Raw genomic sequence first — 14,117 nt, forward strand, 5'->3', positions numbered from 1 at the left:
AAATTAGTTCCCTCCCTTTTCTGCTTTCCTCTCATGCTTAAGACTCTACCTTGTTTCTTTCTCAACACCACACCTTCATAAAAGAGAAGGAAGTGAATTTGTGTTACTACAGTGTTGTCTGCCTATGTGCCATAGGCCCAGAGCTGGTATGTGATGTCTACACTGTGGGCTGAGAGGACCAATGTGGTACAAACCCCAAGGTTTTTGTCAGTCCTTCAATGTGCTTGCACCGAAGGCTGGCAATTCTTAAGGTTTCTAAGGAATCTTAATGTAAAGCTGTTTTGAAGTGTAACAATATTTCGAAAGTTGATTTTTTTAAGGCAGGTCTTTTGATTGCATGATATAATTTGTTCTTACTGTTTTTATAATGTTTGTCAGTATTTTTGCCATGTAATGACCCACTTTATTATGAGTATGTGTCCACAGCAGATGAGCAGAATTGCTGGAACTTGGTTTGACGTTGTGCTCCAGATAGTTGTTACTCTAAAGGAAATAACAAGTTGTCTTGAGCACAAAAGAAAATACAGGATTGTGCACAAAGTGAGGAACTCTTGCTGGACAAGAACTAGAGGTGTGTAGTATCACTTCTTAGTAGAATCATTTTTGGAGTACTTTGCTATCCATTTTTTTCTATGTTTTAGTATGTATTTTGCAGTGCCATTTTATGCAGAATTTGTAAAAATGTTTTTCAAGCACAAATGGGATGGATTACATAATTGTATTTAAAGGGGCTTATAGGAGAGAATTAAAGACCTGTAGTGGGCCTGTTCTGTGAGTTGCCTGTTAGAACCCAGCACGATTTCGGAGCAGTTCCTACTCAGTTTTAGTTAGTAAGAAATAGTGAAGAAATTAGGCTTAAGAAAATTATATGGCAGCTCACACAAAGGCTTTTTTCAGTACATTTACTCTGCTGTATGCATGTGTAGTGCACTTCAGGGTCTCTTGAGTAAAAACTGCAATGTTCTTTAATCTTTTAGGGATCTGCTACACAACTTCTCATTGCTCAAGAGGTATGTTTGCACTACTAAGAATGTTCCTGCCAATGCCACTGAAGGTCATATAAGCCCGCAAACAAAAAAACTCAACTATATCAAGCCCTGCTCTAGAAAAGGGTAAAAATACCACCAGACAGCAGTAAGGTAATCCATAGGGAATGACTTAACAAAAAAAATCAGAAGGTTCCTAAGTCTTGAGCATAATTATTTAATTTTTTGAAATAAGATTCGGTTGTAATTTGCAACTCTTAAGTAATTTCAAAAGATGCACTCAAGTACTTTTACTATGGAGTTTTCCTTGCTGTAGGTCAAAAAAGTATTTGTACAGATTATATGATCTTTAATTCTTTAATAGCAGGTTAAAATTCATCTGGATAGGTGGCACAAAGATTGTTTTCCTGTTTTTTAACATGTAAGAAGTCAGTCACTTATAATGGCACATGGTGGGATACTCTTAAATCTCTTGCTGAGAGCATGCCTTGTCTGTATTGTATTTGATGCTCAATTGTTTTAATACTCAGCACTTCGTTTCCTTAAACTAACTTCAAAAATTGCAGTCTTCTGAGAGGGAGGATGTGCCACGTTTGTGCTTTTCGTTGTCTAGAAGAATGACTGATAAGGCATTCAGTGGGACTGCAGCACAGTCCTTTGGACAGCAGGATGTCCCTGAGCACCACTGTGTTCTTGCTGCCTGGTGAGCTTGTGGCTACTACTTCTGCTGTCCTGGATCCCTTCTTCCCTCTATAACAGGTTGTTCTGCTCCCAGCCTCACACTGTAACTGTGTTGCACTGTGGTCAGTGTAACTCAGTGCCATCTTTGGCAGCAGTGTCATACTTCGTTGGCCTTTTAGCTTACAGAAATGAAGTGGAAGCATGTTTGAAAGCAGTACTTACTTGTACTGGAAAACAATGCTTGTGGTCATTCCTTCTGCATGAGGGGGGAAAGTACATCTGGAAGGCAGCTTGTGCTGTCAGCATTCTAGAATTGACTTTACTGTAGAAAAATTGTATTAAAAAAAAAAGTGTATCTCTGCTTTTGGGACTTAAAATAGCCTCAGGATAAACATACTGTGCTCTATCATATACCTCTCTTTTAAACGATTTATGTCTTCCCTGATACTTGAAGAACTTTGGTAAAATGCACTAGTATTTTTCAGCAGCAGTCATGAGTTAATTTTTGGTCAACTTACCTAGAGGATACAAGTGACAAAGTTCATCTTAATGTTTCTAGAGTCAATGTGACATAAATGTTAAGAACCCTTACATGCTGTTTTCCTTCCTTTTCTGGAAATTGTAATTTCTCTAATGCAAAATTTAACCAAATTACTCAAGAAAACGCATATCACGAAGTTTGTGAACTCTGCATTTTGCCGAACTTGAATTTCGTATAATTCTGCAGTTTCCTAGCAAAAAAACTTAAGCTTTCCATTTTGTTTTGCATGTACTTCTAGTGGAGTACCAAGTACTTATCCTTGAACGGTTCACATCATTGGAACATTACTCCAACAAAACCTGTTCCTCAATAAAAGAATGAGGTAATATCTACTTGGAGAGAGGGGAAAGCTATGAAATCAAAATAAGTTTTAATATGATTTCGAGGTATGTCCTTCCTTAATCATGAAGTCACTGTTTATATGAAATGAGTGAGGTAGTTAACAAGTTCAGAGGACGGATCTTACATTGCTAAATACACATCTCTAACGTGCTTATTTAAAAATTATATTGATGAAAGCTATGACAGTAACATCAAATGAGCTATTTAAGCTATGCCAGCACCCTGACTTTGAATCGAGATTTTGCAACATCCAATGCACTTTCTATTATCAGCAGGCAGTCTTTTCTACATATTCTGTACATATACTTGTAAGTGTACGTTAGGGACTAGTCAGTGTGTTGCTTTAGCCATAACTGCTAATTAAAGGAATACTTGGAAGGATTGGAAATAATTCAGGCCTATTAATTTATGATACATTGTGAGAGGAAACAGCTGCTAACTGGGTGATTCATTATGTAAGTAGTGGTGTGCATGTAATATTTAGTGAAATATTTGGAAATTTGTCTCTTCAATATTTTGTAACGTGTAGTTCTCAGCTGGGATGATGACCCAGTTCTCAGCTGGGAGACTATAAGTTCTTGAAAGGAAATGTGTATCGTGTGTATTAATTTTCAGTAATAAATGCTTCTTTTTGGCATATTTGTTAGCATAGTCCATCTGTCTGCAAAGTGTCCTTCTTGCAGTATGAATTTTCTGTATGCAGTTAAGGGAATTGCTCATTTCTAGTTCACGTGGTGCAAATCGTAGGATTGTAGGGTGCATTTTAAATGGTGCATTTAAATATGCTTGTGATTCAAATCCTGAGCCTTCTGAAGTGTTGCTTGCACAGATTTGCAGGATGTGGTGATCTGATGTCAGGACATGACCTCTTCAGTTAAACCCTTTTATAAAAAAATGGATATTCACATCTTCAGTTTCTTGCTGAACTGGACAACAGTGTTTGCTAATAGATGGAATTGCATCTTTCTACTGCAGACAAATGAGAAGCTAGGTATCTAATTCAACACACAAAAAATGCAGCTGTGAAACTAAGCAGATCCAGTGTTTATCTCTGTAGCTTTTTTGCAAGTTTCAAACGTTGATCTTGTACTTGAATGCAAAGAAAAAAAACACCAAACTTTTACCAGTTACAGAAGATGTACCTATTTGATGACATGAATTTAAATACAGCAGTAGGGATAGCTGCTAGCTTAGAACTGAATGCTAAGATAAGTTTTGATCAAAAGCTCACCTACACCAGTATCCCATCCTGGCAACCTGGCTGTGCCAGAGCAGTGTTCAGGAGACAGCAGAGAAGTGTACCATACCCTTATTGTGTATGTTTCCTACAGTGAATCTGGAGACTTGAGTGTAAGGCACACAACTATGTTGTTGCAGACATTTAATTCTTTTTTACTGCAGACATGTAATTCTTTCTAATAAAGAATTAGAGATGGAGCCAATGCTGCAACTTTCTCAGTCTAGTTTTCCTTCTGCCTTTTCCACAATAAAATTAAGTAGAAAATTGTCAAAAAAAACCCAAAAACCCGCAACAGAAACGCTCAGCATTGATACTACTGATGCAGGTAGCTATTTTTAAACAGCTCACTCAATTTTATTATTCAGTGTTTTTTTTTTTTTTTTAAGACAAAACACAAGATTTTAGTTAAGCTTAGAAGCACAGTAACACTCAGAGTACAGCACAAATGTCAACTTTGAATACACGTTTAGGTTTTTTCCTCTCTTGACTTCCTCAAAAGTGAAACTACCGTTGTGTTCTGTAGTAGAAGTATAGCAATTACTGTTGCAATTGCTTATTGAAACCTATGGCTGTAGATAGGGTAATTGTTTCTTGAGCTGAAGCTGAATATAGGCAGGCTCCTGCACACTGCATGTCTTGTAATGTGTTCCAATCAGCTTCAGCTGCTAGGCACTGGTAGGTTCTGCAGAGCAGCTATAGCTTCTTATTCTTTTGTAGGTGCTTCTATACTTGTCAGGTGTATCTCTGAAGAAGAAAGAAAGAGAGTTTAAGTCCTGCTGTGTAATTCATAACTACTATACGATTGAATGTATGTGAATTGATAGGTTGTAATTGAAACAATAGCAATTGCCCTACAGCAGTAATGTAATTCTAAGCTTTACCAAGGACAGCCTAGATTTTCCTTGGCTGCCATGTCCTTGTTCCAGTTGCTGAATGTGTAGTTCCAAGTTTTGGTAGCCTCAAACCTTTGATCCTGTCTCTGCTCTGCATTGTGACGATTGTTTCTTCAATAAGCACTGCAGCTTTCTGGCCTGCAGTTCTTTTTTGAATGTTAAGTCCAGTTGGGCGTTACTTATTTGGAAGGCGGTATGTACCAAAAATACTATTATATTAACAAAAATATCATGTTGAGTTTTATTGGGCCTGCAGTTCTGACACCCTTCAGTACCTAACAGAATTGTCTGTTTCTCTGGATAATGTATTCGAGAAAGAAACACAGAAGGAAAAAAAGTCAAATGCTGGTTTATATAACATAGTATCAAGTAGCTACAATCAACTATATTTTAAAGCTGTTTTAGATCTTCTAAAAGATTGGTTAAATAGATTAGATAGGTTTTAATTTACTAGACCATAACAGAAGCTTAGATTGCACTAGTGGCAATGCAAGAGCATAAACAAAATGACTAGAGTCCAAATTTAAAGACATAGCACAACATATTACTTAGAAGGAATTAAAGAAAGGTAACTCATACAATCTTATCAGAGCTCTAGTTTTCACTTTAACTGCCACTGAAGGTTTTGTTTTTTTTTTTGTTGAGCTATTTAGAACTAAAAGGAAGATTCTCTACCTGAGAAAAAGATGCACTGCCAGAACAAGAATGAAGATTCAGCAGAGACAAGGATGTATTACCAGACGAAAAAGGAAGATTACATGTCTTGAAATGGGATAGAGTGAGAAAGGTATAAGTAAATAACAAATCTAAAACAGAACAAGTTCTTTGACCTAAAACCACCATTAAGTTTTGAAAAAAATTTCAGGAGGGCTACACGTAGCCAGTCTATAGTGGCATATGAAAGTGTCCATTCTTAACTGCCTTGTGTTGCCAACTTTTCTCTTCAGTGGTGGTTTGTTTCCAGTTAGGTGTCATCTTCATCATTCCTCTGAGTTGAGTAGTAGCAGCTTGTAATGCTAGAATTAGTAAACTCCAGCCCGGATCACCACTCGACAGTAAAGAATGGCATAGATGGTTAACTTAAATCTATCTAGAGTGAGGTATTTTAAAAGCTCCTCTATGCCATTTTCTTTGTTGGAATTACAATAGATCTGAAAAGACTACTGCTGTAGCCATACAGGGATCCAACTTGTGATATTCTGAAAAATCAGATCTGACCCTGGATGTAAGTACTTATATTCCCAATCAATTTCCACAGAGTTGGGTGACACGTTTGGAAAAAAAACAGTTTGTCTGTTTCAGTCCTTCTGAGGTTTGCTGTTAAGTTACATGTATCTGTTGAAGTGTTCCAAAGCACACCAGCTGAGTGGGGGCTCCATTGAGCAAAATTATTAATTTGTGTTTCGAAGTCATTTCTCAAAACACATTCTGATTTCCTAACTATAAGTTGCAACTTCAGCTAATAAGCACATGTAATGCAGCTTTAGCTAATAAGCATATGCAGTGACACTAGGCATCAGACTAGAGATACCTCTCAACAGATTTTCCAGATCAACTGTTTGTCTCCGCTTAGCAGCTGTCCTTTTGCTTCCTGTATTTTGTTGCTCTCTTTTTAGTGGTTGAAAAGGTCCACTGGTGGTCAGCTAGACCAACCTCCTGCCTTAAATGTGACCATTTCAAAGCCGTCTCAGGTGATAATTGACCACCTTTCTGGCCAAAATGATCCAGTTTTAACCCCTTTCAGCATGAACATGGTGTTCCGTGACAATCAACTTGGTCTCACACATAATAATCTGTTCTATCAATCATCTGACAGTACCAAGAACAGCTTGGCTCTGCTTTAGCTGTACTACCCTTCCAACACCTGCAGGTTGCTCCTAGATCTCTCCTTAGCTTCTTCCTTGCCAGACTGAGTGAGCTCAGCTTTCTCACTGTTTCACTTATTTATCATCTCAGGCTGTTCAGTAGCTTTCATCTGCTTCTACTTGCACAGGAAGTTGTTCTTTTAACTTCTTCCCAGTCTTTCTTTCTTCCTTTGTGTTCTTCAACATATCAAACATACAAATTACTTTAGTCTTCTGTATTACTCTTGCAAGATTTTCGTTCTTGCTTTTCATGTAGGACAACTGTAAAGAACAATTAAATGTTACCATAATGTTATGTCACTAAAAATTCTAGTAGCTCAGCTGTTTACTTCATGTTCCTAAAACAACTTTTTTGCTATTTTGTAGGGATCACTAACTAGGGTTAATCACTGAAGCAAGCACACACAGCATATGCATCTTTAGAAGTCAATGCAATACAATTCATGCTTTTTAATGCTGAAAATGAGCAACTGGATTCACATCTATCCAGTGTGTTTAAAAACTACACTAAATATTTATTTCACTCTAAGTACACTGAAAGGATGAAATGCTTTCTGGTTGATGAGTTGGGTATTTCTGTAGATATTCCAGTAAAAAGCACCATGGAAAGAGATGGTGGGTTTTAAGTGCACACAATCTACAATACAGGGCTTTTGTTTTTTTTTTTTAAGCTAAGCAGGAAGTGAGGCTGCAATCCACCTTGATTCTTGTTGCTGTGAAGTAGACTAAAATCCATTTAACTCACCAGTTGTGCATGGCAGTGAGCATGTGTGAATGTGCACTTGGGCACGCATTTGGAGCATTATCAAGTTCTGCAGACTTCAGCACAACTCTTACTGTAGTCAGTGCTTCTTCTCAAGGTTTCAGCTTCTGCCATCAAAAGACTTTATTAAAAGTTTCCATTCTTTACTGAAAAAAGCTTGAAGTAATAAAAAGAGCACTGGCTCAGAGAGAGGGGAAATAAATTTTTTATTAGTGAACTAAGAAAAAAAGAAGTATTTAGAGACTATTTCAGAAGCTAATAGCCATGCCTCTTTTTCCCCAAAAAGAAAAAAAAATTCTAAACATGTCAGTTATTCCAAGATAATGGGAAAGAACTCTGTATGACACAACAACAGTTCAGCAATATTAGCCTTTTTGTGTAGATGAGAAACAAGTTTGGGATAGATCTCTTGGTTGTTCTGGTTGTTCCTATTTACTGTGCTTTTGTTCACGTTTCTGAGTAATCACAAACTGGAGCCTTTTGGATGAAAACTTAAGAAGGAAGATATGCTCCAAACAGTGATGAGTCAATAACCAATAGCAATGACCCCAAACTAGTGCTACCCTGGGCAAACTGACCCCAAAAATACATGCACCACAAATGTTATGCAGTTTCTTAATTCCACGATCAGCCCTTTATGGGCTGCACTGACTAAAGCGGATACAAAGAATCAGCTGTACTTAGCTATGTCCTGCTGTCTAGAAACAGCTCAGCAGCCACAGCAATAGGTGGGTCTGCTAGCTCTGAGTTCTGGCTGTGTTCTTGGACAGGGATTTGTAGGGGCACAAAAGTTGGAACGTTCCTGCCCAATTCCAAGTATTTGCTCAGTGCCTACTCAAGATGGCAGCTCATGTACATTTGTCAAGGAAGAATGTGGACAGTGCTGCACAAACATTCTTTTAATAGACACTCATTTACATTTACCATTGTCCAGTTAGCATGAGCTAATTTTGCTAATCTTCAGCTGATATTTCATGAATTCTTGATGGATACCCTCCATGTTCCTTTGTTCCTTTTTGAAGCAGTAGTTCAGCTACACTGAGGTAGCTGAGTTTCAGCAGTATCCCATGCTGATTTAGATAAAAAATGAAGAATAAAACCTACTTAGGAGGCCCAAATCCACGCCCTGTTACCACTGTGGATGCTTGGAGGGGAGAACAGAAGTTACACGCATTCGTGACACATCAGGTTACTCACTGTCTTCATCTCCGAAATTCTCACTCTTAGTGAAAAGTGGCTTCTCTCTGAGCATTGTAGTCCAAATCTGCTTGTTTTTCCTGCTGTTTTTTTGCCTGTTTCTCTGCCTGAGAAATAGAGAATAACAAAGCTTAGTATTTCTTTTACAACATAATTAACTTAAAACCTTGTGCACCTATGTTCAGAGTTCATATGTTCAGTCTTTCAAGTTATGAAAAAAATGCAACAGTGAATTTTTAGAAAAAGACTTACACCACACTGTTTGGGAAGAAAAGCTTTCTATGAGTGTCTCCTGCACTAGGCCACTGACATCACAAGGAGCTGAATAATAAGGTCATGAGCTCCAGGGAAATTCAATTGAAGACGAGGGGATCTGCATTTCTGAGTGCTCTTGAGGCCATATTTGCAGCACTGATCTCTTTCCTATCATCTGCCCTTCCTTGTAATCCTCCCTGACCAACACAGACTGAGAAAGCCCAGCAGAAACTTCTGTTCCACTCCTCTGAGATGTGGCTGGTCCCCCAATACCAATATCTGCGGTGCACACAGATGACAAACAAAACACACATCACCCGTGCAGCATGCCTCCTGTTCCTGCCCTACAGACAGTATCCACTGCTGCTGCTGTAGATGCATGCTTCTTTCTGAAAGGGCTAAAAGGGTACCATGCTTCTATTTACCATTTGCTGGATTCGAAACTTCTGTAGTTCTACATTTGCATCATGCTGTTTGTCTTTCTTAGCTTTTTCCATTTCCAGATAGACACGATCATCTGTCATCCACTGACTACGGTCCTTTGCATCCTCTGCTTTTTCCTCTCTCTCCTTCTCCAACTTCATCTTTGCCTGCGTTTTATAAAATAGAGAAGGTTAACCAGATATTCACCTTGCTATTTTGAGGAGCCATGTCTTGCAATCAGCCATTCTCCAGGCCAGATCCAGCAGCAATAACAACGCAGTCCCACACCAACACTCTGATGTGCTGGATCATGGCAGGTGCACATTGTCCAGGCTGAGTTTCTGGTAGCACCAACAGATGGTGCCCATCTCCACGTGGGAGAGAGGACCCAGAAAGATGGCACCAGCCCCACAAGCTGCAATCCAGGCCAGGTTCCTCAGCTGCAGTAAGCACAGCTGAGACTTGAAAGCATTTGGGCAAATTATCAACAATTACTGAGTTTTCAAACTCAAATGAATGAATCCATGTACCACTTGCAGCTTAAAGTGTCAGATGTATAACTGTAGATTGTAAATATGAGAGGCAGCTACTGAGAATGTATGTGTGCATGTTTCACTAGTTAGCACTTTAAAAAACAGGAATACCTTCTAGAAAATTTTAAGTACATGCCAGAAAGAGGAACAAGAACAGGTTAGGTTTCTTACGTCAGTAACTCTGTATTCAGCAATAGAATCAATAGCAGCCTTTTTTTTAGCTTCTTTCTCTTTGCTTTTCACTTGATATTCATCTTCTACCTCTGCAGCTGCTCGATCAAGACGATCATCTTCCATCCTCAATGCCTTGTTCATCTGCGCAGTTAGTTTTTTACAAGCTTTGTCTTGATGCTCCTCAATTCGCCTGCGGCACAACATAAGCTACCATATCATACCAGAATATCTGATATATGCTTATGCCTTCCGAGGCATTTCTCAGACTAAATCCAACAGTCCTGCTTCTTCTATCTTGTAGGTCTTTCCCAACCTTGGCGATTCTAGGATTCCATCCTCTTGCCACACATGCCCACCCACTCAGCCCCTTGATCTCCTTTTGCTAACATGGCAAACAAGCACTCCCTACATATATACAAACACATAAGTATATATAATTTATTGCCATGCTAGCTTTTGTTGCAATAATGAGATCATACAGTGATCATACAGCTCACCCAGCACACTGCTGAAACAGGCCAATGCTTGAGAGTACTGACTGAATGTAGGAAGAAAGGGAACTTTTACAGACTCAGAAATGTCATATCCTCACAATTAAGCAAGTGAAGAATTTATTTTGTTACTGTAATAAATATATTGTTTCTGTTGGAGCTTTGAATCTCAACACCAGCCCTTCAACCTACCTGCTGGTCTCTGCATCTTTCTCTCTTCTCAGATCAGCCATTGTTTCTTTTTCTTTAACATAAGCCCTAATTTGATCATCCTCTTTGTCTTCTTTTAGTTTCTCTTCATTTTTAATTCTTTCTTTTTCAGCTACATGCTCCTGTTTAAATGGAAAAAAAACTTTTATTTTAATGCAGAATGAGGTATCTTAAATATTTAATAAGAAAAATCTGGTGGAGCCTTCATGTCTAGTCCCCAGCATAGTATCCTTCAGTTACCTTTTCCTCTGCTTCCCTAGTGCCCACAAATAATCTCCCATTCCAAGTGTCATTCACATAGCACAGACTCTGAAGGATACAAACTAACTGTAGAACTGTGAAAGCGTAAGGCAGGAGGCATTTTGCAGTCACCTAGAAATGGCAGTTAGCATATAACGCTTTTCTCACACATGTGAGGTTGAAGGGAAATGGATAAGAGTTGTATAATCAGAACCAGAAGGAATATGGGACAGGGGAAAAAAAGCAAGCAGGGTTTCACTGGCAATTCCCTCCCTGTATTGTCTTGCTTGCCAATGAATTACTTAAACTTACTTACAATGAAGTACTTATACTTCAGCCTTCCTGCTTAAGGGGTTTCATGTAGGAGGTATAGAGAGGGGAACAGTAGGTCTGATGATAAGTCTTAAGAGACTTTTTATAAGGGTATGTAGCAACAGGACAAGGGAAAACAGTTTTAAACTGGAAGAGGGGAGGTTTAGATGATATATTAAGAAGAAATTCTTTACTGTGAAGGTGCTGAGACACTGGAACGGGTTGCCCAATGAGGTTGTGGATGCCCCCTCCCTGGAAGCATTCAAGCCCAGGCTGGATGGGCTTAAAGCAACCTGGTATAGAAAGGGGTGTCCCTACCTATAGCAGGGGAGTTGGAAGTATAACTTAAAAGTTCCCCTCCAACCCAAACCATTGTATGATTTCCTAAACAAGTTCAGTCACAAGGGGAAAGGCAACTTATAAAGATATTTTCATATTCACAGACTCAGACTACTCCCTCTTCCTAACAAGTTAAAATGGGCTTAAAACAGGATTAAATCTAGTTCTCAAGTCAAGGCTATTCCTTGATGCCTACAAGAGTGTTTTCCATTACAGACCAGTCAAAGCTCTGGGTGTCACATCACAAACTTCAAGGGGCCCTTCTCAGAAGGGGACAGGAACACTGCCTGCAGCTGGCAGCATTACTGAAGCTATGAGCAAACCTTCTGGTGCCAAGAGACCCATTTATTCATGGTCCTAATGCAATGGTGAAGCAAATAGTTAACTCTCCCCTTCTGTTACTTACATGATACTGCCTCTGGTGTTCAAGTTTCTCCTCCTGTTCCTTTTCTTTTCCTCTCTGAATTTCCAGTTGGTACAACTGGCTCAGCCTTTGTATTTTTTCACCTTCTCTATTGTTTTCCTGCTTGGCCAGGTCTGCCTGATGCTTGTGCTCCTCTATTCTGAAACAGAAAAGGAAGGAAATAAATGGCCCGGGAACTTCATGACATAGGGAACGAACTGGGATGCTACACATCTACAGGTACTTGAACAGTGAACAATGTGGTACTTTGAAGTGAAAGTGGAACATCGGATCAAAATACAATCACATTTTTAAAATGGTAGCGACAGATCCATTGGCCAAAGCTGAGTACCAGTTTGAAAGGTAAGGACAGAAGTTTCCTGATTAAGTTAATCCTAGCAAAAGCAAACATGACCAGCGTATGGATATGAGTAACACTGCAACCGATTCACTTGTTTAACAGCTACCCCGCTCCCCGTCCAAGTTTGGCTTTTGCCAGATAACGGCCTTCTGAGCAGCGCTGCAGCGCGGGCTGAGGCACGGAAGAGTCATCAGCCCGTACCAGTCAGACACATGTATGAATCACTGAGGGGGAAAGGCAAGAGACAAGTTTTGCCTCGGGGAGGCAAGCTGCTTGCTCTCGGCGCCAGAACACAGTTCCTCTTGTTTAGTTGAGCAAACATTGCCGCCGCCACCACCAAGAAGCGTTTCTGAAGCCACAGAACTGACTTTAAAAAGGCACCATAGACTGAGCAGTGTTTACGTGCTTCCAGGCCCAGCGCAGCGCGTTACAACCGCCGGCTCGAGCAGGCGCCGGGCAGCCCTTCCAACCCCAGCCCCGCTCCGGGGGACCGCGCGGCCCCGACTCACTGCGCCAGCTGCTCCCGGGCCACGGCCCGGCGCTCCATGTAGCGGCCGTGCTCCCGCTCCACCTCCCGCTGCTCGGCGCCCGGCTTCTCGTGCTCCATCGGCGGCTCCTGCCGAGGGACAGACAGAAAACCGTGTTTTCTGATGGCGCCCGCCCTCTTTTCTCTGTTTCCAGAGTGGGAGCGTCTCAGCCTCGTGCGGCAGCGCCCGGACAACAATAGAGAGGCGGGCACGCCCCGGCTCCGATGGCGGCGCGGCTCGGCCCCGCCCCGGCGCGCTGCTGGCGAGGCACCGGGCTGCGTGAGGCGGGAGCCACCCGGGCCGTGCGGCGATGCGGGACCGTCCTTGCCTGCGTGGGTTCGTGCTCCTCGTCCTTTAGTAATCCCCTCTCTCGTGCCTGGACGACGTTTCTCGAGAAGGCGGCTGCTGCAGTTAAGAAAGGGGCGCGTCCGCTCACTACGCGGCAGGGAGATAAGGGGAGCTGTGGTCGCACGGGGGGGAGCAGGGGCCTCCCTCTGGCTGCAGGCCCCGTGCTTTGTGTCAGAGCCTTTTGCTGTCACGCCGGGCTCAGAGTTCTAATGGCACACAGAGACCCGTTTCCCAAATATTGTCAATCATCGTTTTTGTGAAACTTACTGACTTTAGTACTTGTGTCAACTAATGCCTTGGTCAGGAGAGATGTACAGCTCGGGGTTGGAACAGAAGGGTATGTGCAGCTTCAGGTCGCTTGGGCTGCATTTCTGGTGGACCCCAAAACAGGAATGTCCTGCTCAGAGTCAAGGATACTGCAGAGGACGTCACATGAAATCCTGTCTACATTACATAAAACATGGTGGAAACATTTCAGCAAACGAACAAATATTGAGGAGCAAGATACATATGTGGCTTTGTGTCTGAAGAGTTCTGTGCTTGCTGAGAAATCTGAGAAACAATTTTAGATTTGAATTTGCCTTCTGCAGGTTGAATCTTTGTTATTCTTTTTGAAAGAGCCATCAAACTGTTGTTTCTTACTGCCATGGTATTTTTGTTGTAGCTATTTACAGCTACACTGGAACTTGCCTTTTGGATGACCAAATTCATCTGTGACCAACTTATATCTTTACTTTTATGTAATTAATTTACAGCAAGACATTAATTTTACAGCGACAGTTGCAAAGCACTACAGAAACTGCAGTAATGTAAGTACTCTAACTTTTGTGTACATTCTTGCCTGTAGATTCAGTTATCTGTTTTCATTATGGAGAGTACTTTATTGGAAATCGGATAGTGAGCAGCATAACTTTTGGGGCCTTTTTTGTTGTTGGGAATCTGTATCACATGTATATCCAGTAGGATTGAAAAACACGGGACAGTGAATTTCTA

The 14,117-nt window shown here is 40.8% G+C and overlaps 1 protein-coding gene and 1 long non-coding RNA gene across 2 annotated transcripts in view; both read right to left on the minus strand.

Annotated features, from left to right (window-relative positions):
- Positions 1–4,120: 4,120 nt before the first annotated feature.
- On the minus strand, positions 4,121–13,228 carry LOC136057973 (cilia- and flagella- associated protein 210-like). Its single transcript, XM_065751108.1, has 7 exons — positions 12,759–13,228; positions 11,892–12,048; positions 10,577–10,716; positions 9,891–10,083; positions 9,189–9,353; positions 8,500–8,615; positions 4,121–4,526 (listed from the first exon to the last, which is right to left on the minus strand). The coding sequence occupies exons 1-6, from the start codon at positions 12,854–12,856 to the stop codon at positions 8,535–8,537; spliced, it is 834 nt and encodes a 277-aa protein (XP_065607180.1). The 5' UTR covers positions 12,857–13,228; the 3' UTR covers positions 4,121–4,526; positions 8,500–8,534.
- The window catches only part of LOC136057974 (uncharacterized), a 204,265-nt gene continuing 196,243 nt past the window's right edge, over positions 6,096–14,117 (minus strand). Inside the window, exons 2-3 of the long non-coding RNA XR_010623094.1 lie at positions 7,294–7,492; positions 6,096–6,809 (exon numbers count right to left, since the gene is read on the minus strand). This is a non-coding gene — a long non-coding RNA (uncharacterized LOC136057974). The remainder of the gene's footprint in view (positions 6,810–7,293; positions 7,493–14,117) is intronic.

This window comes from Cyrtonyx montezumae, unplaced genomic scaffold (genome assembly GCF_038088225.1).
Source record: "Cyrtonyx montezumae isolate F1298 unplaced genomic scaffold, pur_monq_1.0 scaffold_7, whole genome shotgun sequence".
Classification (NCBI taxonomy): Eukaryota; Metazoa; Chordata; class Aves; order Galliformes; family Odontophoridae; genus Cyrtonyx; species Cyrtonyx montezumae.

Coding starts and splice junctions, on each gene's coding strand:
- LOC136057973 (XM_065751108.1), bottom strand. CDS start 12,856: ATGGAGCACGAGAAGCCGGGCGCCGAGCAGCGGGAGGTGGAGCGGGAG. Junction 10,084..10,576: donor AAAGATGCAGAGACCAGCAG/GTAGGTTGAAGG, acceptor GTTGTGCCGCAG/GCGAATTGAGGAGCATCAAG. Junction 8,616..9,188: donor AGTTTCGAATCCAGCAAATG/GTAAATAGAAGC, acceptor TCTATTTCTCAG/GCAGAGAAACAGGCAAAAAA.